Source organism: Nomascus leucogenys, unplaced genomic scaffold, assembly GCF_006542625.1.
Source record: "Nomascus leucogenys isolate Asia unplaced genomic scaffold, Asia_NLE_v1 Super-Scaffold_258, whole genome shotgun sequence".
In the NCBI taxonomy this organism is placed as follows: domain Eukaryota; kingdom Metazoa; phylum Chordata; class Mammalia; order Primates; family Hylobatidae; genus Nomascus; species Nomascus leucogenys.
The window spans coordinates 5,027,792-5,047,784 of NW_022095769.1; the positions used below are offsets into that span (position 1 = coordinate 5,027,792).

Here is a 19,993-nt window from a genome sequence, read left to right on the forward strand (position 1 = left end):
TAGTTTCTGAAATTTAACTTACTAATGCCAAATACCCCTGTTTCTCAGATGGGAAACTCTACTGGCAGTGCTGGAATCAAATCATTACTATCTGCCTCTACAGGAGGTTTCATTAGGCATCTTCTTCATTATGAGTGCAATATAATCAAACACTTATCAGTACAAGGCAGAGAGGCTGGGACTAGCTGCCTACATATCCTCAATGAGCTTTAGGAACTGTGAAGGAAACATGGACTGAAAATCTTCTGGTGAGAGGTACTCTCATGTGTTGTCCCATCTGATGCTCTCAACAACCTCTAGGGATAGATATTGTGACCTTCATCTTACAGAAGCCTTGGCTCAAGTATATGCTCAGAATCACAGAGCTAGAAGATAAACTTGGGTCTCTCTAGTGCCAGAGCCCGTGCCCTCTGATCTCTCAAGGGCAGAGTATTACCTTTCTCTTTTTATTATAGTCTAAATTCCTCATTTAGAGGATTTCTCTTTGATGAGACAAAAACACAGAAATTAAGACTTTAAATTTAAAAAGCAGAAAGCAAACAAAGCAAAACTCATGCTGTAAACCTGTGGTTCTTGAATTTCCTGAAAATTTCCTGAATACATTCCATTAAGTGTTACACCTCACTCTCACCTTAACTAAAGCTTGCACAGTTAATAAATCTTTTTATCTTTTCCTTGGTATTTTAACTGTAAGACTGCATTTAAAAGGTTCCTAGGAGCTCATTTACCAACCTCAGGGAAATCCCTTTTTAAAAGCCTTTTTAAAGTGGATTTTACACAGGACTGAAATTCTCCTAATGAAGTTTTGTTGTAAATAATTCTCTGACCTCTCCTCCCTGCCATGAGAGTGAAGCACATAGGAATGACTTCAAGGTTAAGTAAGATGCATTCAGCTGAGGTGTCAGTAAATATCATGCTCATGGTTTATATAACCTAGTTTTGGTTTTATTCTAGTGAGGTACAGCTTTCAGAGCATTACCTAAAAAGTAACACATGTCAAAAAAGGAAGAATGACAAAATCTTTCCATGGAACTCTCTGAAAGAAAAGTCAAGGAAAGTGATAATATGATATTTTAGGCACACACTTTTCTATTCCGCCTGAACTATTATTAGCTAATTAATTAAAATGTTTGCTTAGGATGCCATTTATTTAATTATGTACATTTATAGGATCAAAACCATTTCCTTTCAAAAACAAAACAATAGTAATAAAAAAATGCTTTCTTTTCCACTACACCAATTAAGAAAATTTGTAGTAACTGAAAGGGATATAAAGCAGTTTGAATGGAAATGCCTTTAATACAAATAATGAAGAAACTGACTAATTCTTGGCAGAGGTGGGCAATGACTACGAATTAGAAAAACCACTTTCATTAAGGTTAGCTAAGAAAAGGTGTCATGAGATCATATAAACAACTTTTTTTTAAAAAAACTTCTGAGTAAATTTGTAACTCCCCGGTAAAATCCTAATTTAAGTATTAAACATTCAGAACAAGAGACGGCAAGAACCTCTGTGCAATGGAAAAGTGGAACTACTAAGCAATTCTTCAGTGACTTGGAAGTCTGAAGACTCTTAGAGAAAGTAACCTCTTTTGGCACTCAAAAACCACAGAATCACAGAAAACAGAGAAAAGAAGAAATCTAAAAGTCTGATCCTAGGGTTTTAGTAAATTCTTTTATCCTATCTCATCCTCATACTGCCAGTTTTTCCACTGAAAGCATTCATGCTTATTCCATCATCAATGTATTTGCTTTCCAAGTATTCTACTAGTGTCATGGGCAAATATCATAATTGAATGTACACAAAGAAAAACGCTCTTAGTGTTCTGGTACCAAAAAAACAAAAGAATGCAACGTTTCACAGGAAGAAATTATGCTCCTGCTGTGTTCTAATCAGCCAACCATCATCAAGACAATCAAAATAATTTGCCCAAATTAGCCAATCAAGACACCCTGCAAATCAGAGAATGTGAAAACCTGCAACAAAAAACATCATAGCTGATTATGATACTAATAATCGTGTTAAAAACCTAATGAGATGAAGAAATTGGGAGCTTGCTGGTGCAATTCTCTTTTACCTCAACATGCTGAGAACTAATTATATAGACTGTAATTAAAACAAAAACCCAAACCAACCCTTCTGAAAACTAATAGTCGGTCCACTACCAAACAACTATCTTAAAAAAAAAGAAAAAAAGAACTACTAATTATGATAACTGCTCATATAGTGAGCTCTTCCTTCAAGGTCCAAATAATCTAAAACATTTCATTTTAAAGTGGGAATCACACAATAGTCATAAAACAACAACTCTCTCCCGGGAGATTTGTAGACATTTTTTTTAAATCTCATGAAATTTTACAAGAACAAAAGGTAACATTTTATTAACAGATGTAAAACTGTTTGATTTAGAATCTTACCACGGTTTTAGGACCTAATGGGGGATAAGAAGTCCTGAAAATTTGTATTCCGATGTCCTTAGCCAAACTTTGCTGAAAAAAATATGGAAAGCTTAAAAAAAAAAAAAGCATAATATTATATCCCAATTAGACAGCACTTTCTGCTGAATCTTTTGGAATTCCATTCCTAAAATGTGAGTGAAACTAAGAGAGAGTGAGTCAGTAAGTTTTAACTAACAGAAAACTGTGGAGCTGCAGTTTAGATAGCTGCAGAAATTCAAGAAGCCTCTTTTCCATTCAAGGCTTTGATCTTTTTTCTTTTTTTTTTTAACATCTTGTCCATTTTTTTCTTTTATTTTTTCTTTTCAGATGAACATCATGATCTACTTTATTTTTTCTTAACAAGGATATATTTACAAAAACAGACTTGTTTTTCCTCAAAGTTTCTGTTTAAATATCAATGTTAGGCAGTTATTCAAGTTCCATTATGGGCACTTGATTTAATTAGATGGTTATGGAAACAGAGTCAACTCCCAGCCTCCTTAACACTGGTGAAGACTGCTGTCACAGAAATAATCTCCATGCAGGGTCAAGGGACTAGGGCGGCAACAGACATACCTGTGGGCAGCTATCTGGGACAACTGTGGTTAAACTACGAAGTATTGTAAATGCTTATAGCAATCACTGGCATCCAAATCAGCACCTAGCAATATACATAGCTCTCTAGCAACCTCTACTCTGGCCCTCATTTGTCTTGTTCTGGTTCTGAGGCAATTTGAAAGACCAACAACTATATAACAGCACAGCTTGCTTTATTCCACTAACCAATGGGCTTGAATCAAACTTGGTAACCTTCCTCCTCTCCTTGCCCCCTCAAGTGCAAATTCTCTCTTCCATTCAATAATATAGGGATTTCACAGCATAGGACAGGGGAGGCTGCATACATCACAGTGGACTACCAAGAAGCCAGAGAGATCAAGGGATTCATCTCTGACACTTCCAGAAAGCTTCCTCTTTTTCACAGTACACTAACTATGGGGCAAGCACAATCAGATGACATGACAGAGGCTAAGCATCCTTCATGAATGTCAAGCTACCGTCAGCAAAAGAACTCACAGCAGCACCATGACGGTGACCCCCACATTTGTACAGTTTCTGCCAAGGCTTCCTGGCTAGTGTAGATCCTGGATTGTATAATAGATTCTGGATGGAGTTCGGTTTAATAGTTGCCCTTGCACCTTGCAAAATCACTTATCATTTTTAAAGGGACTAACATAAAAACACCCCAACTTCTCTGCCATTCAATTCTTCAGAGCAAATCTAGTCCTCACTTAAACCTTAATGTTCTCTATGCTCTAAAGCAGCTTTTCCTACACTCATGACAAATCAAATCACTTGATAATTTAAGTGATTTCCCACTTGATGCCACTATAAATAGGAATCAGACAATGATTGTCACGGAAGATCCCCTGCTGGCCTTATTTTCTAGCCGATTTTGCCTATACATGTCCCTATTAAACCTAGATCCAGAAATATCAGGAGAGCAGAGAGAAAAAAATGTTTTAAAGCTGTTAAGTATACTCTTAATACTAGGGCATATTTATAACTATACACTACAGATTCAGAGACAAGAAAGGGTTTTTTTATGTGTGTTACATATATGAGAAAATGTCAGTGAGAACTAATCACTTTGGTTTTTTAAAAATTGTAGTGGACAGTTTTAGTTGATCAGTGTATTTATTATAGAAACCAGTTAGTGTGCTATAGATGTGAAGATTCTATCTAATCCATTAGCAAAAAGGAAAACAATTTTACAAATTTAGTGTTATTCCCTAGAATATGCTGTTATTCTAAAGTCGGTGATAAAAAGCACAGTAATATTTAAGAATCTAGCACAATACTCTTCTAAAATCCAGGGCCTGGCTCTGGCATGTCTACGTTAGTTCTGATCAGCATCTACCAGCCACAGTGTTTGTTCATGGGCTTTCATATTCTATCCCAAAGTATCAATTTTATTCTCTAAGCTCCTGATTTTTCTTCCTAAAGCCCTAGGGTTCTTTTTAAGCTCCTCATACTTCTCCACTGACTACGTTTCCTATCTAAAGTTATTGATTGATATATATCTACACTCTGCTTGATTTTCTGACATCAATAACACAGGGGAGTCATGTAGTCCACAACATTTCCTAAAGCATTTCAGAAAATCTTAGCTCTCTTGCTTCTCTATAGACTAGACCAACAAGGTGAACTGTATGAAGGAAAACAAAATGTCAAGTCCTGAAAACCTAGTAAACAAAAAGGTAATAAAAGCAATCACACATAGGTCCTTGAGTTTAGAAAGTCCATTCCAGAATCTCAAATGCTATCTTCATTGCTGCAAACAAGCAAAGCTTAACAACCAAATTACCTTAATTGCTAAAACCAAACCAAACAGGCCGGGCACAGTGGCTCATGCCTGTAATCCCAGCACTTTGGGAGACTGAGGTGGGCAGATCACCTGAGGTCAGGAGTTTGAGACCAGCCTGGCTAACATGGTGAACCCCTGTCTCTACTAAAAATACAAAAATTAGCCAGGTGTGGTGGCACATGCCTGTAATCCCAGCTACTTGGGAGGCTGAGGCAGGAGAATCGCTGGAACCCGGGGGGGCAGAGGTTGCAGTGAGCTGAGATTGCGCCACTGCACTCCAGCCTGGGCAACTGAGCAAGACACCCTCTCAAAAAAAAAAAAAAGAAAAAAAAAAGACTTCTTAACATCCTCTAGAATCTTAGTTTAGCTACATTAGAATCAATTTTTATGAAATATTTTGATTATAATCAGTCATTTTGAAAACGACATGTTGATTCCAAACTGGATTTCTGGCCTTACTGCTGTCACTGTACTGGGTATGATCATATGGGTATACCATAGTTCAGATGCCAGGCCATTAATTCTCTTTTCAATAAAAATTTTAATCTCATGAATATTAACAGTTAATTCAGTTAAATGGAGAATAAGCAACAGAGTGTTTAATTTTTACTTATTTCCTGTTCCTAGGATTAACATAAGACAAAAAATAGCAACTTGGCTCTGTCAAGGCATTTTAAATAACAAATCATTGTTCTTTAGAATTGAGACTTCTCAATAAAGAAGCCAAGACCACAAAATGCAACTGGCTGTTCCTGATTATTGATTCACTATAAGCACAGAAGAAATTACTAGTTAGCTTGTTTCTACCTTATTCATCTGGATAAATGCTTATGTTCATTCTTAACTATTTCTCAGAGATATACTGAGAATACATTATAGGGTTAAAAAAAGGAAAAACCTTTAGCTGGAACACTTGATATAAGAATTTAAAAAAATTTTTTTTTAATTAATAAAGGGCGGGGTCTCATTATGTGGCCCAGGCTCATCTCAAACTTGTGGGCTCAAGCAATTTTCCTGCCTCAGCCTCCCAAAGTGCCGGGATTACAGAGAACTGAATATTTATTATAATAATTTCTAAAAGAAGAGGGACCAAATATCAGTCCAGCCCTTCTAACATATATTCTGGTTAAACAATCAGTGGCAGACAAAACGGTAAGTAATCTTTCACTATTGTTAATTTTACTTACATGAAATCTCCGATCCACCTCATAGTTGACCTGTTTTCTGAAATCCTTTCAAACAAAAAAGACAGAAAGGAAAGAAAGACAGCAGAAGTTGGCAATTAGTAACAAAATCAAAAACAAATTGAGTAAAAGATGATGAGTTAAACTGTTTTTTAAAAATGAAACTTATAGAAAAGTGGTGATTTCTCTGCATAAATTCTACTAGTAAGCATAAGATTACAATCCCATTTTTTATTAAGTTGTAGCAGCAGCATAAGAAATATTAAAGAGGTACAATTCACATGTCAGTACCTTTTGTGCAACCAGGAAAGTAAGGCGCCGGATCCCATGGTCAACCAGGGTAGCTTTCTAGGAGCAAAAACATGTAAAACAGAAGATAGATGAGATTTCCATTCATTCTAAATTTTATCCCATTCAGCCCTTGTAAGGCTTTGGTGGAGTTAAATATGCTTTTTGGTTCTCTTTATCTTAGCTTAGTACCTTTAAACTTACAAGTGAACAAATTTCAACCTGGCTCCTAGGACTAAGTCTTACGAAATAAATTTTATATTGATTTGGACAAAACTGAAAGAGAACTTTGTGGAGGAGAAAGGGTGGTATGACATCAACTAAACTACCTCAGAACTGATTTACATAAAGGTAGGCCACGACACAATTTATGATTATAGAAATCATACTGTTGGGCATGTATTCAAATGTAAACATTAATATTGATAAAGATGCTAAATGAAATAAGGTAGAGAGAAAAGAAGGACTTTCCATAAAACATAAAACACAGGTCCTAAACTGTTTAGATTATAGATGTTACCTACCATCAGATATAGCATCCCTAGAATTCAATCTAACAAATTGTAACCTTTCAGTTTTGATACAACAGTTCCCCCTTACCTTACATGAAGGCATTTTTTAAAAACGGTTCTCTTTTAAAATTGTTAAAAGCAACATTTAATAGGCCTTTAAATTTAGGAATTATTCACGTCTCCACTAGGCATAGGCGACTAGTATATTAGAAGTCAACAGAAGGCCGGGAGTGGTGGCTCACGCCTGTAATCCCAACACTTTGTGGGGCCAAGATGGGCAGATCACTTGAGGCCAGGAGTTTGAGACCAGCCTGGCCAACATGGCAAAACCCTGTCTCTACTAAAAATAGCAAAAAATGAGCCAAGTGTGGTGGCACATTCTTGTAATCCCAGATACTTGAGAGAATGAGCAAGAAAATCGTTTGGACCAAGGAGGCAGAGGTTGCCGAGATCGCGTCACTGTACTCCAGCCTGGGTGACAGAGTGAGACAGCCTCAAAAAAAAATAAATAAATAAAATAAAATAAAATAGAAGAAGTCAACAGACACCAGTAGTTTCAAGACAGCCACTTATATGAGTCTTGGGCATCTGGACCTAAAGCCTTCCTCTTCCCTATACTGCTCACTTGCTTCAAAAGGCAGGGACAAAGAAACAAATTAATGAATTAAGTAAAAGACATGTGTTTAGAGGTCCCTAACAAAGAAGGATTATAACAACAAGCAGAAAAGCAACCCCACCAGTTGAATGACCTGAGAAAACATATGAATAGTACAAATAGAAAAGTAATGTGGACTTTCCCAGCCTATATCCAGACTTTAGTTTGACCACATTTCTTGCTATAACTCTAACCAAGAGATATGTTTATAGGTCAGTTCTTAACATTCATGATATTATATATTTTTTAAAATTTAAATTGTCTTCCCCTTATAAGGAAGCACATTCTTGGGTTATTCTAATTTCTTCAATTCTGTGATCGCATTGCTGAGTAATAAAATTAATTTTATTAACAGCATAAATAAAAGATAACTGGAAAAATTAATTTTCTATAAGCAAATAATAAAATAATAAATTATCAGGTCAAATATAAATAAATTTTGGTTTAACTGCATTAAAAAATTATTTGTACTGCCATCACATGCCTTGCTGTAAATAACCAAGTATTGACACAACAATATGAAAAAAATGTGTCGAAAGAAAGGAGGGGTTTCTCAGTGTGGCCAGGAACAGAAATACTTCTGACATCAACAAAGATTCCACTACAGTCAAGTCCTTCAAAGACAAGCATCCGTAGCTATGTTCTGGCAAGGGAAGAAAATAACTTTAATAATGCCATGATTTAAAATCAAAATTGTTATTGCTTTTAAAATTCCACAAGTGGCTGACAATAACAGCAGAGCAACAGGATTCTGATTACATTGTAATAATGCGGGTCTCACAGCAAGTCCACAGCTATTACCCAGCGATTAGGCGTCAGCACCTGGAGAAACTCCATTTACACTGACTGCTTCAATCTCCTCCACAAGTCATTTACAAATATATGATCCTAATTTCTATGAGAGAAAAAAAGACATGCTGGGACTAGAAGATTATATGGACAATTTGGATCAACCTATTTGATAGTTTAACGTGTGCTTTAAAAAAAAAAACTTTTTCTAAACTGCTAGGAGCATGGTCATGAAGTGAAAAACAAAACTAGTTGCCACTTCATCTTTTGTTTTTTTCTTAAATTGCTTTTCTTTCCTTTTCTTTCATATATATATATATATATATATATATATATGAAAGTATATATATACATATATTTTAACAAGGAGATGAAAATGCCAAATGTCCCTGGATAAGCACAGTACCTGATGCAGTAAATAGCTTCTCTATGCTTAGAGTGTCAGCACAGTCTACCCTTACCTTTCTAAATAGCCTTAGGCAAAGACATTGGATTTCTCTGTGCCTTAGTTTTCACACCTAGTCAAGGAAAAGGGTAATTTCTTATTTCTCATTAATGTTACAAACATATGTAGCGAATATGAAGAAAATGCTTTTTTTTTTTTTTTTTTTTTAATTGAGATGGAGTCTCGCTCTTTCACCAGGCTGGAAGTGCAGTGATGCAATCTCGGCTCACAGCAACCTCCGCCCCCAGGTTCAAGCAATTCTCTTGCCTCAGCCTCCCGAGTAGCTGGGACTACAGGTGCCCGCCACCACACCTGGCTAATTTTTGCATTTTTAGTAGAGACGGGGTTTCCCCATATTGGCCAGGCTGGTGTCTTGAACTCCTGACCTTGTGATCCGCCCACCTCGGCCTCCCAAAGTGTTGAGATTACAGGCGTGAGCCACTGCGCCTGGCTGAAAATGTCTTTGTAGATCAACATGTGTTGATAAATAGGACACTTAGATTTGAGGGCAACAAAAAGTGTCAAGTTGTGGTCAAATTATGGAAAAATACTCAAACATGGGCAATTAGTGCCTCAAAACCTAGGAAGAAACTTTCATAGATTATTTCATGAAGCAGCAGCAGCAGCCACATATAACATTAAGACTCTTCCAGGCCGGGCACAGTGGTTCACGCCTGTAATCCCAGCACTTTGGGAGGCTGAGGCAGGCAGATCACCTGAGGTCGGGAGTTTAAGATCAGCCTGACCACCATGCAGAAACCCCATCTCTACTAAAATACAAAAATTAGCTGGGTGTGGTGGCGCATGCCTGTAATTCCAGCTACTCAGGAGGCCGAGGCAGGAGAATCACTTGAACCCGGGAGGCAGAGGTTGCTGTAAGCTGAGATCGCACCATCGCACTCCAGCCTGGGCAATAAGAGTGAAACTCCATCTCAAAAAAAAAAAAAAAAAACCTCTTCCAGCAAAGATTACCTTGATCACTAGCTTTAGGTTAATTTTATGTGGTCACTGGCCAAGGGCAAGAAGGAAGGTAAATTTCTGTCTACAGAAAAAGCCCTAGGCATATCCCCTACTTTCACTTCTCTGGAAGCACCTTTTCCTCATATTGGCCACTGCAATCCCACAGTTAGTTTAAGTGCTACAACAGCGTCATGGAATAAGTACTAAGACTCATAGTCATCACAAATTTACCATTTTTTCCCCTAGATATCTACCATTGGCATTACATGATGTGAATGCCAATGGTACGAATTGTCTACACCACTGAATTAAATTTTGAAAACATCTACTGAGTTCTTTCTCTGCAACAGGTCCATGGGCTAAGTGCTGTCCACTCCAAGAGAACATATGGGTCTTGCCATCAAGGGCAGTTTAAGAGGACACTTTGCCATCTATCACATATCATAATGAAATATAGCTGTAGATTATTATTTTAAGCATGCCTATCCTGTCCCCTCAACTAGACTATAAGCATCTTCAGGGCTAAGAATGTATTATTTACTAAAGTACCTAGATCTGTGCCCCCTACACCTGGTATCAAATCCTTAAATTCTAGTATTTGCTCTATCATCTTCTAGCTGGTGACCTAGGGGTCTTAATTTCTCTGAGTTCCAGCTTTTGCCCATGTGTACAACTGGAATAATTCCTGACTTATCTAACCCCAAGGAACTGTGGTAAGATGCAAATAAAAAATTTAGGTAGAATTTTTTTATAAATAAAAGGCATTATTATTGCTAATAAATGTATGCTGACCAATTAGGAATTCAAAGGAGGAACATACATTTTAGTTAGGGCTACTCAGAAGTCCTCATTGAAGAGATGAAATTTGAGACAGTTCTTAAGACAAGCAAGATTTAGAAAGAAAGGTGAAAGAAAACTTTCTAGGTAAGAGGAAGTCAAAGAAGTACAGTAAATGAGGCACATTAGACAATGAACACAGGTCTTTTCACAAAATAGCAAAGGCTACATGTTAGTCTTTCAATAGGCTGATGATGTTGAAGCTAAAGTTAAGGAGGTATTCTGAAGGTCAGAGAGAATCACTGTTAAGTGGGAAAATAACATGGTAAGAGCACATTTGGGACGTTTAATTTTGTGGTGGTGAGCAGAATAGAAACTCTTTGGAGGGAGAAAGTGAAGGAAGATAAGTAGATCACAAGTAAGCCTGCTGCGGTGCCTCAGGCGTAAGATAGTAAGGGTTTGAATTAGAAATGGCAGTGGGAATTTTAAAACTGGAAAGAAGAAAAAGAGAAAGGGTAAAAAGGACTGCAAAGAAAAACTAACAGACCTTGGTGACTGACCAGATACAAATAAGTATGTACAGATTGTGGGTAGAAGGGTAGAATGAAGGAATATCAAGGAAAAAGTCAATGACTTCTGAATGATTGGGAGTAAAAGGTATAGTGAGTTGTGAGGTTTTTTGTTTTGTTTTATGAGGGGATTGGAGAGGGACGAGAAGAGGTGAAGGAAAATGATGGAAAATGTCATTTAGACTATGGCGTTTGATGTCAACAGGAGATATCCAAGTGACATAAAATTGAAAAGAGGATAGGTGTATAACTGATATTTTCAAAGGAGGGGAGGGGAAGACACAGAAGGGACCTAAGGGGAGTTTGGGCTTAGACATGTGGAAAGTCACCAAAGGAAAATACTTGGTAGGTGATTCGAAGTTCAAGACTGGAGCTCTGGGAGAGATTTAGGAAGATAACTTCCCTTAAAAACATTTTAAATATTTGAGGTCTATATCTGTTGACACACAAAGATATTCATTATATATTATTAAGTTACTTTGGGATTTTATCCCTAAATGCAGAACTAGCCATATTTCTGAGAGTTATGATAAAAGACATAGCCATAAACTAGCAACTGATAAAAGGATAGCTATGATACACAGCCAGTAGGAAAGGGGCCATCACAAGCTTCCACCCAATCAAGAACTTACATTTTGCTGGGTAAATTCTCTGAACATAGCTGCCAGCCTGTCATCCTCAATATCACAGTCAGTCTTGATAGCCACATTGAGAATGTGAATTGGTTCATCCCTGGGAACCTGTAACTCAAGAATACAAGCCAAAGAAATTATGAGGCTGGCCAATACAGATGCAGGTAGAAGTTATAATATTTGGTAGAATACCCGAAAAAGAGACACACTCCACAGGATATTTTGGTTTGCCCAGCAGTAGGAATGAGCAAATTGAAACCACTGCCCAATAGCCACAGAGAGATTAAATAAGGTAAAGAATATAACTTTTAAAAGATAACGCAGCAGAGGCATTAGTAACAGGTGGCCCAATCTTCACTTGGCATGAAGTTGAAGATCACTATGTCTCACCTTTTTCACCAATAAAATGGGGGTGAAACTATTTGCCACATCTCTTCACAGAATGTGAAGGAAAATGAGTGATATAAGCCATCTGGACATATTCCCACATAATATATTTCCTTACAATTTATCAAACAATGGAAGTATCAAATCATGAAAAAATAACATCATAGAGAAAGAATAATTTATTTACTGATAAGTAAAAAGAAATGATTTAATAAAAAGACAAAGTTTTAAACAAAATGCCTACTTTTTTTCTGTAATCTAAAGTCCTCCATTCTCTGAGGACTATGATTGCATCGCTATGCAAAAATATAAGCCATGGCTGAGTAAGAATTCCAGCAACCAAAGCCCAAATCCTTAAAACAACATTCAGAGGTTCAGAGGCAGCTGCAATGGACATAGCGGAGACCATTCTATACTATGGACTCCAAAATTAATACAGTTTTTTTAAGTTAGGATTTATATTCCACTTGTTTCCAGAAAATACTTTGGTGAGGCATACAAAATTAAATACTATAAAGTGGGGTAAGAGGATGAATTCTTTCCTACAATAGTTCAAAGTCAGAAAGATAGTATACAGTACAAGTCCCATGTCTGAGGGGAACAAAGCAGTCTCCCAAAAGGGACATTATACCTTATCTTCATCATAAAGAGATGTGTGACCCGCCTCAGGGAATGTGGGACTCTGGGGTGGGGAGTCAGAGAAGCAGCCCATCACTTCATCAAAGATCCTAAAAAATACAAGAGAAACACCCACCATGAAAACCCAAGTGGCAGGAAACTAACACTGCCATTGCCAGCTGAGTCTAAAAGAATAATCTATCTTAGCCTGGACTCAATAGTTAACTGAATAGAATCACCAGTGGCTAGAGGTGACATGCAAAATTTCACCAAGTGGCAGAAATTAGGAGGATGGATTGTTTAAACTTTAATAAACCATATATATTTTTTTCTTTTTTAGAAAGAATGATCTAAAGCTTTTTTGTTTGTTTTGTTTTCCTCATATGTAAGATATGAGCACTGCTGTCATCATCGGTCTTAAAGCAACAGAAAGTGCCTGGAACTGGAGTAGTGACAGACCAATGTAATTACCCCTCCCCCTAGGGTAATGCATCAAGAGATAGATGCTGAATGCATTTAATCAAAAGATGTATCGTCTCTTGTGGGGCTCACTCTAGTGTTATGTTTAATTTCTCCTGACATTTCACTCATCACAGAGCAGACAGCTTCTTCTGTTAGCTCCTCAGGAAAAGATGGTTTTTGTTTGTTTCTTTTTTTCTGACCAGGCCCATACTACAAGCAGAGGCTTGTAGAATCTGAATGACAGGTAGAAATGCAAGGATATATACCTCTCCAAGGGCATATACAGCAAGGGTTACATCTTTTTAGCTGGCTCATGGCTATTTGGGAGACCTTTATTCATTTTGCAGAAAGCTGAGACCCCAAAACACAGATGTCCATGGCTCCCCTTGTACAGACACAGTTCCACAATGTCTTACCTGACAAAATCTTCAAAAGTCCGAAAAGAGACCATTCCGCCCATCCGCTGACAAGGTGGAGTGAATGAGCTGTCCAACAGTACATCGCTGACACTAGCCACATGGGTCATGCCGTAGTGGTTGAGGTTGGAGGAGAAGGACATTCTAAATGGTAATTCAATCACGTTCATTAGACACGGAGGGTAGGAGCAAGGACTGGGAAAGTAACAGGAGGGAAAAGGAACTAGGAAAAAACTCTGAAGTAGGGTCAGGTTGCAGAGCAGATTTGGTTTTTTTACCCGCTATGGATAAGGTTGTTTTGCTGGATTCATGTTAACCCTTTCTTTTGAATTTCCCCATATAAACTATATTTTCATTATTCCAAAATTTCTTCAAACAAAAAGCTAAGGACTGTTAGGAATTTCCAGGCAGTTTTAATACAATTACATTATAAGATGTCCAATGAATGAACAGCACATAGGGGTTAAAAACCATCCTGCATCTTCCCCCTCCCTAAAGCATTCCCTCCTTTAAAAGGAAGTAAGCAAGCCAAGTGAGTTGTAACTATGCAATGCTTAAGGCATTTTGTTTTCTAGGAACTGTAATAGAGTAAGTATTCACAGATATATAAAGAGATAGGTATATATATGCATGTAAAACAACAATTGTATTTAAGTAGCCTGGAATGGTTTAGTAAATAATTATATAAAATATTAGGGTATAGAAACAGGTCACAGTCTATAAAAGGAACTTTACTGAGGAATTTACTTTTTCCTTTAATGGGTTCGTAGGGATAGTTATTGGGGTTACAGTTCTCCCTTTTTGAAAGAGAGCTATTTTTCAACCCCAAATTGCACGTTTTTCTTTTCATAGTTAAACACTTCTATACCAAAACAAAAAAATCTCCATTGAAAGCCCTTAATAATTTCCAGCAAGATACAAAAGGGCAGAGCATGGGTCTCAAAGTATGTGTAAGCATGACAAGCAGCTGCTAAATGGAGATGCCTGAAGAGAACTGAACTGATTTGTTCAATCTAAAAACAATGAATCTCTATATTTCTTGATGCACCTTAACAGTATGTACTGATAAATAATACTGTAAAGTGTTTCTGAATGCTCAATCAGGACAGCCTGTTAGGAAGGAGCAAGCTAAAGGATGCCTCCAGGACTTGCCTGACATGTTACCAGCATACCGATCTGAAGCAAGTTCAGGGCAAGGCAATGGCACTTGAATTTGGGGAACTGCCCCAGAAATCTCCTTGAAGTACACCACCTGTGGTGTTGCAGGGGGAAGAGAGACGACAACGTGGACTGGATATCTGGGTACATACTGTACCCTATTGCAAATCATAATTACAAGGCAATGGAATTCTTTATAGGACGGGAGTGCTGCTCACACAGACTATAGAGACTGACACTCCAGGTTTTTATTCCTTTGGCGAGTGATGACTATGGAAAAGGTACATCATCTTTTGACAGCACTCGGGAGTAGAAGGCAAAGTGGGAGAGGAAACCATTGATACAATGAATGAAACAAACAAATGAAACACACATCAAGCAAGTCTTACACATGGTGCTCACTAGAAACTGGGATTCAGAGCTGTATTACCACAGAAGTGCTATCATCCTCCTCTTTTCTAGGATCACCAAATATATGTACTAAAAGAGCAAGTTTGTGAGGCATTGTATCTTTTCTACTTGCTTGGCATTAGACAGGAAAGATAAAAGGGTTCCAGACCACATTTAAAGGGAACTCCCTCTGAAGAAGCTCACAAACTATGTTTGTGGCAACCATGGGGTTAAGTAGCTTTTTCACTCAACTGAACCCCATGGGAAATACGGACTATTCAGTTTCCCCTCACTGCTATGCTTGTGAACCAGGGCGGCTAAAGACAGGCAGGAATGAGCCAAGCCCACTCATCAAGGGAAGATTACAAGACCAATTAAAAGCATTCCCTTTCCTCTCCACATCCAAATTGGGATCTAAAAGCTATGATTAGTTTTGATTACTTAATATTTTAAAGGGAGAGGGACAAAATAAATGTAAATCTATAAATAGTTCCATGTGTAGCTGATTATCTGCAAAGAACTTGCCATCGACTTACTATTGCTTTTGCATTTTGTGGATTCAATTCCAATCAGAATTGTTATCCTCTCAAACTTGCATTGTGTTGCCTTGCTTGGTTCAAGAGACAGGCGAAACCCAAAATACTAAAATATCACTTATGTTATATTAGCCTGGAAACCTCCACACAGGGTTAAACACATCAAAACTTAAATATACTTTTCCAATGTTAATCTTATTATAGGTCTGAAATAAAAACTGACTATCATTATAACATTTTAACACGTTAGAAAATTAACTAACAAACTGATAAAACATGAGATCAGCTATTTCTGGATCTGCACTCCTCTAAAAGGAGAAGCAAATTAGAGAAACTAAAAATTGTAAAAACTGTGAATAATTTGCCAGGATAGGAGTAACCTTAAGGGTTTCTCCACTGAAAGCCCCAAACTACACAGAGAACTTAGCAAAAGAAGATATTGCTAGCAAGGCCGAACATAAAGCAGACAAACCCCCTATCATATACAGCTAGATGGGAGCTTCTCCATACTGAGGCTTTTCAAGTAGTGCTTTTTGAACAGCTGAAGAAAAGCTGAAGACATGTTTTCCAAACAGAAAGAATAATTTAGTATGTCCAAAGGGGAGCTCAGGACTCCCTAGCAGATAACACATTATCATGTCAAGCGTTGTGTTATTTTTTTCCTGGTTTCACTATTCTAAGTTACATAAAGGTGCTTTTAATTGGAAAAGAAACTAAACATACGGTACCTGTTTAGCGTAGGGATGTTCCCTCTGTAATTAAACAACCACAGTTAGTTACTGATAGGTTAGTGAAAGCCATAATAAAAGAATTGTCAGAGCAGATACAGACCAGTCATGAAGAGCTCCAGTTTGGCAGCTCTGGCATTCAGCAGACATAATTAAGTGCTCATTACCCTTCAGCCCCCAGGATGCCTCCAAAGAGGCACGCTCCTAACCTACCTCACCACAGCAGCTGTTGATGGAAAGGGTCAAAATGTATTTACCATGGATTTTAAAAATAGCTCTATTACAAAAAAAAAAAAAAAAAAAAAAAATGCAGAGTAGTGGTAAAACACAGGCTGATGAAAATTAATTTAAGCTATATGATATGGTATATTAACTTAAGCTTCAATAAGAAATATAATTCTTCACAGGATTCTTAGAGACTCTTCTTTCTTGTTCCTATTATTGAAGGTGTAATAAGGAGGTCCAGGGAAGTTGATTCCACAGCTCCTCCTACCTTAATCCCTTATCCAGGATATGTGACAGACCTACAAATTCTCCACCAAAGAAAAGTATCCAGGAATCTGGGTTCCCAGCTACCTGTTCTAAGTCTTTTTAACCATACTCTTCCTCCCATGAAGGAGAGCAGTGGGGAGGGTACTGTATTCTAGGCGCTTAAAAGAACTGAAAATCATGCAGGAAAGTAATGATAAATGATTCTATGATCAGAGCAGTATAAGTTGTTAAAATTAATTAATACTTTTTAATTAAATGAGTTTAGGGTCATAATGATTTTAAAAATTGCTGTTAGCTTAAAAACTCTAGGCCTCTCATAAATAAAACCTTATCTAAATTTGACTACCATAGAACTTCCTTATAGAGAATGTGCCAAAATCATGAAAGAAAGACCACGATAAGAAAAGGAAACTACAAGGCACATCTCCCACATTCTCTTTGGCCTTTGCCACTAACTCCTTTTAAAAGATTTCCCCAACTGAAAAATAATCAAACAAATAAAAACCTTTATTTTCAATGTTAAATGGGCAAAGTTATACTTACCACCTACAATTTAGGGGCATTGTAAGGGGGCTGATCAGTTGATATCTTAACCTTCTAACATTCTTTTATCAGCATTTAATCACTGTTAGGGTTTTCTAGCACGCAGAGGACTTAATGGGCAGAACATAGTGGGTGGTGCTGATGATATGTGGGAAGGAAGATAGAGGGAGGAAAATGATGCACTTTCCATGGCAGTGGAAGGAGCAGAATAGACTGAGCAGGCCATATAAATAAAAAGCTGTGACATATCACTGCACACAAACTGTATACCTCATGTGATTTGTGAGTAGAAATGCTCTTTGCATCAAACCTGTATCACAGAGTGAATTCATAAGGCAGCAAGAGCAACCTCCGAGTGCAAAAACCTGAACCTTTGCTGTTTGGATTCCTTAAGCCTCTCAGGAGAGTGGGTTTGATTTTTACAAGAGATCCTTAGTTATAATGCACTTGGGCCTCAACAATACAGAAAAAATATGCACAGGTTCTAGAACAGAGGGAGGTACAGCTGAACAGAAAGCTAACTGCAGATGCTAATGAGAATAGTCTTCTTTTAAGATATAAAGGATGCTAAAGAAAGGGGCCACCTGCACAGTTTCTTACCATGAATCTCAGTTCAGAGAGAACTCTACAACCAAAAAAACCTCAGGTTCCATTCATCCGGGTTTCTAGAGTTTAGAAACCAGTATAATCTCTCTCAACTGTTAACAAATTTCCTAATCTAATAAAATAATCTAACTGCTTCTGTAGCTACATTCTAATCCCTTTGGGAGTCTTCACAGGATGACGGCCACGTTTTAAGTAGAAAAAGGCCTGAACTGAAAAGAACACCAATAACAACAAAAAGCCAGGCTTTCTCCATCAGCAACTCTCAAGCTCCTACAGAGAGCCCCCTGCTGCTTTGTTATAAGAATTATGCACCATCTACACAGTATGGGGCAAAAAGCAAAAACTCCCAACATCTCTAATTTTTAAAGGAATGGTCCCAAATCAATCATGTAAGTAGGTTTAGAGCCAGCTTATCCACTTTGGTAGAATAAGAATCTGTGGGGATATAAGGGAGTTAAGCAAGGAAGGAAGGAAGGATAAACTGTCTATTAACAGGTAAATACTTAGTCATGTCCATAATGATCATTTACATTTTTTTTTCTTTTTCTTTTTTTAAGAAATAGAGACAAGGTCCCACTATGTTGCCCAGGCTAGTCTTGAACTCCTGAGCTCAAGTGATCCTCCTATCTCAGCCTCCCAAAGTGCTAGGATTATAGATATGAGCCAGCAAACCTGGCCACTACATATTTTTATCCTATACAAGGGCTATATGGTCAATTTAAGAATATGACAAATGTGGCATATCGCACACTACTGTGATACACCAGAAAGCTAGATTAACACTCTGTACCAAAAAAAAAAAAAAAAAAAAAAAAAAAAAAAAAAAAGCCACACACACAACTAAGGGAAGAGATTGTACAGGAGTCAAATATTCCATTTATGTAGCTGAAAATAAAATTTGCCACATCCCACTGCATACTCATCACGCAAAAATAGTCAAATTAGGCGGGGCACAGTGGCTCATGCCTATAATCCCAGCACTTTGGGAGACTGAGGTGGGTGGATCACTTGAGCCAGGAATTTAAAACCAGCCTGGGCAACATCTCCAAAATCCATCTTTACACACACACACACACACACACACACAAGTTAGCCAGGTGTGGTGGCACACAGTACACCTGTAATCCCAGCTACTCAGAAGGTTGAGGTGGGAGGATCGCTTGAGCCAGGAGGCAGAGGTTGCAGTGAGCCAAGATCATGCCACTGCACTCCAGCCTGGGTGACAAAGTAAGTCTCAAAAAAAAAAAAAAAAAAAAAGAAAGAAAGTAAAATTGCTCAATCTTTCATAAGGCAATTAATAATATTTTCAAATATGTAAATGGGATATAAATTCACTTCTTATCTGCTATTTGGGCTATTCAAAACACTTATTATAATGAATCTTCATTTACAACATTTGATAAATATTAGAACCACTTTCTTTCTAGTAGATTAGCTCCATTTTACAGATGTGATAACCAAAAAACCAAAGAGGATGCTTTCCAATGACATTGTTCAATACAGTGTCATAAACCACAATCTAGACCTGGCATTTTCTCATCTCCGCTCTCCAAGTTAGCATTCCACATCAATACAGATTTTAAAGAAAGACAAGAGAAATCCTACGAATTCTGAGGTTCCTGGCACTAAGTCACCTCTGATTTTATTGCTCTGCCTTCCCAGAATGGCTGGAGAGCTTGCTTCAACATGAATGCAAAGTCAGAGTTGCCGCCTGCTAGCTGAACCCTCTTTAATTTAAGGAACACTGACTTCTCTGGCAGCCACAAGTTCTGTGAGCCTTTTCACCAACCCTTCCAGCTGAATTTCATTTGGCTTGATTCTAGCTGGCCCTACATAAATCTTTTATCATATAAAAATGCTCCTGATTCTTTTGCTTCCTAACTTGAAGAAGAAAAAAAAAAGAGCCTATATGAAAATGATGGGGATGCATGCAAACAAGCAGTGGTTACATCAAGCTGTGACTGAAAGCCAGTATAGGGCAACTCTTTTGAAATCAGGCAGCAAAGCAGAATCAGAAGAGGTCGGCTGAATAACCTACTAGC

The 19,993-nt window shown here is 37.6% G+C and overlaps 1 protein-coding gene across 5 annotated transcripts in view; it reads right to left on the bottom strand.

Annotated features, from left to right (window-relative positions):
- Positions 1–19,993, bottom strand: part of ACACA (acetyl-CoA carboxylase alpha) — a 337,027-nt gene that overhangs the window by 107,314 nt on the left and 209,720 nt on the right. For 4 of the 5 annotated variants that reach the window (XM_030808066.1, XM_030808070.1, XM_030808069.1 and 1 more), the window contains 6 exons: positions 16,311–16,334; positions 13,499–13,642; positions 12,634–12,730; positions 11,616–11,723; positions 6,280–6,336; positions 5,992–6,036 (listed from right to left, as the gene is read on the bottom strand). In XM_030808066.1, the coding sequence (XP_030663926.1) occupies positions 5,992–6,036; positions 6,280–6,336; positions 11,616–11,723; positions 12,634–12,730; positions 13,499–13,642; positions 16,311–16,334 (475 nt within the window). The remainder of the gene's footprint in view (positions 1–5,991; positions 6,037–6,279; positions 6,337–11,615; positions 11,724–12,633; positions 12,731–13,498; positions 13,643–16,310; positions 16,335–19,993) is intronic. The other variant, XM_030808067.1, reaches the window with a different exon arrangement.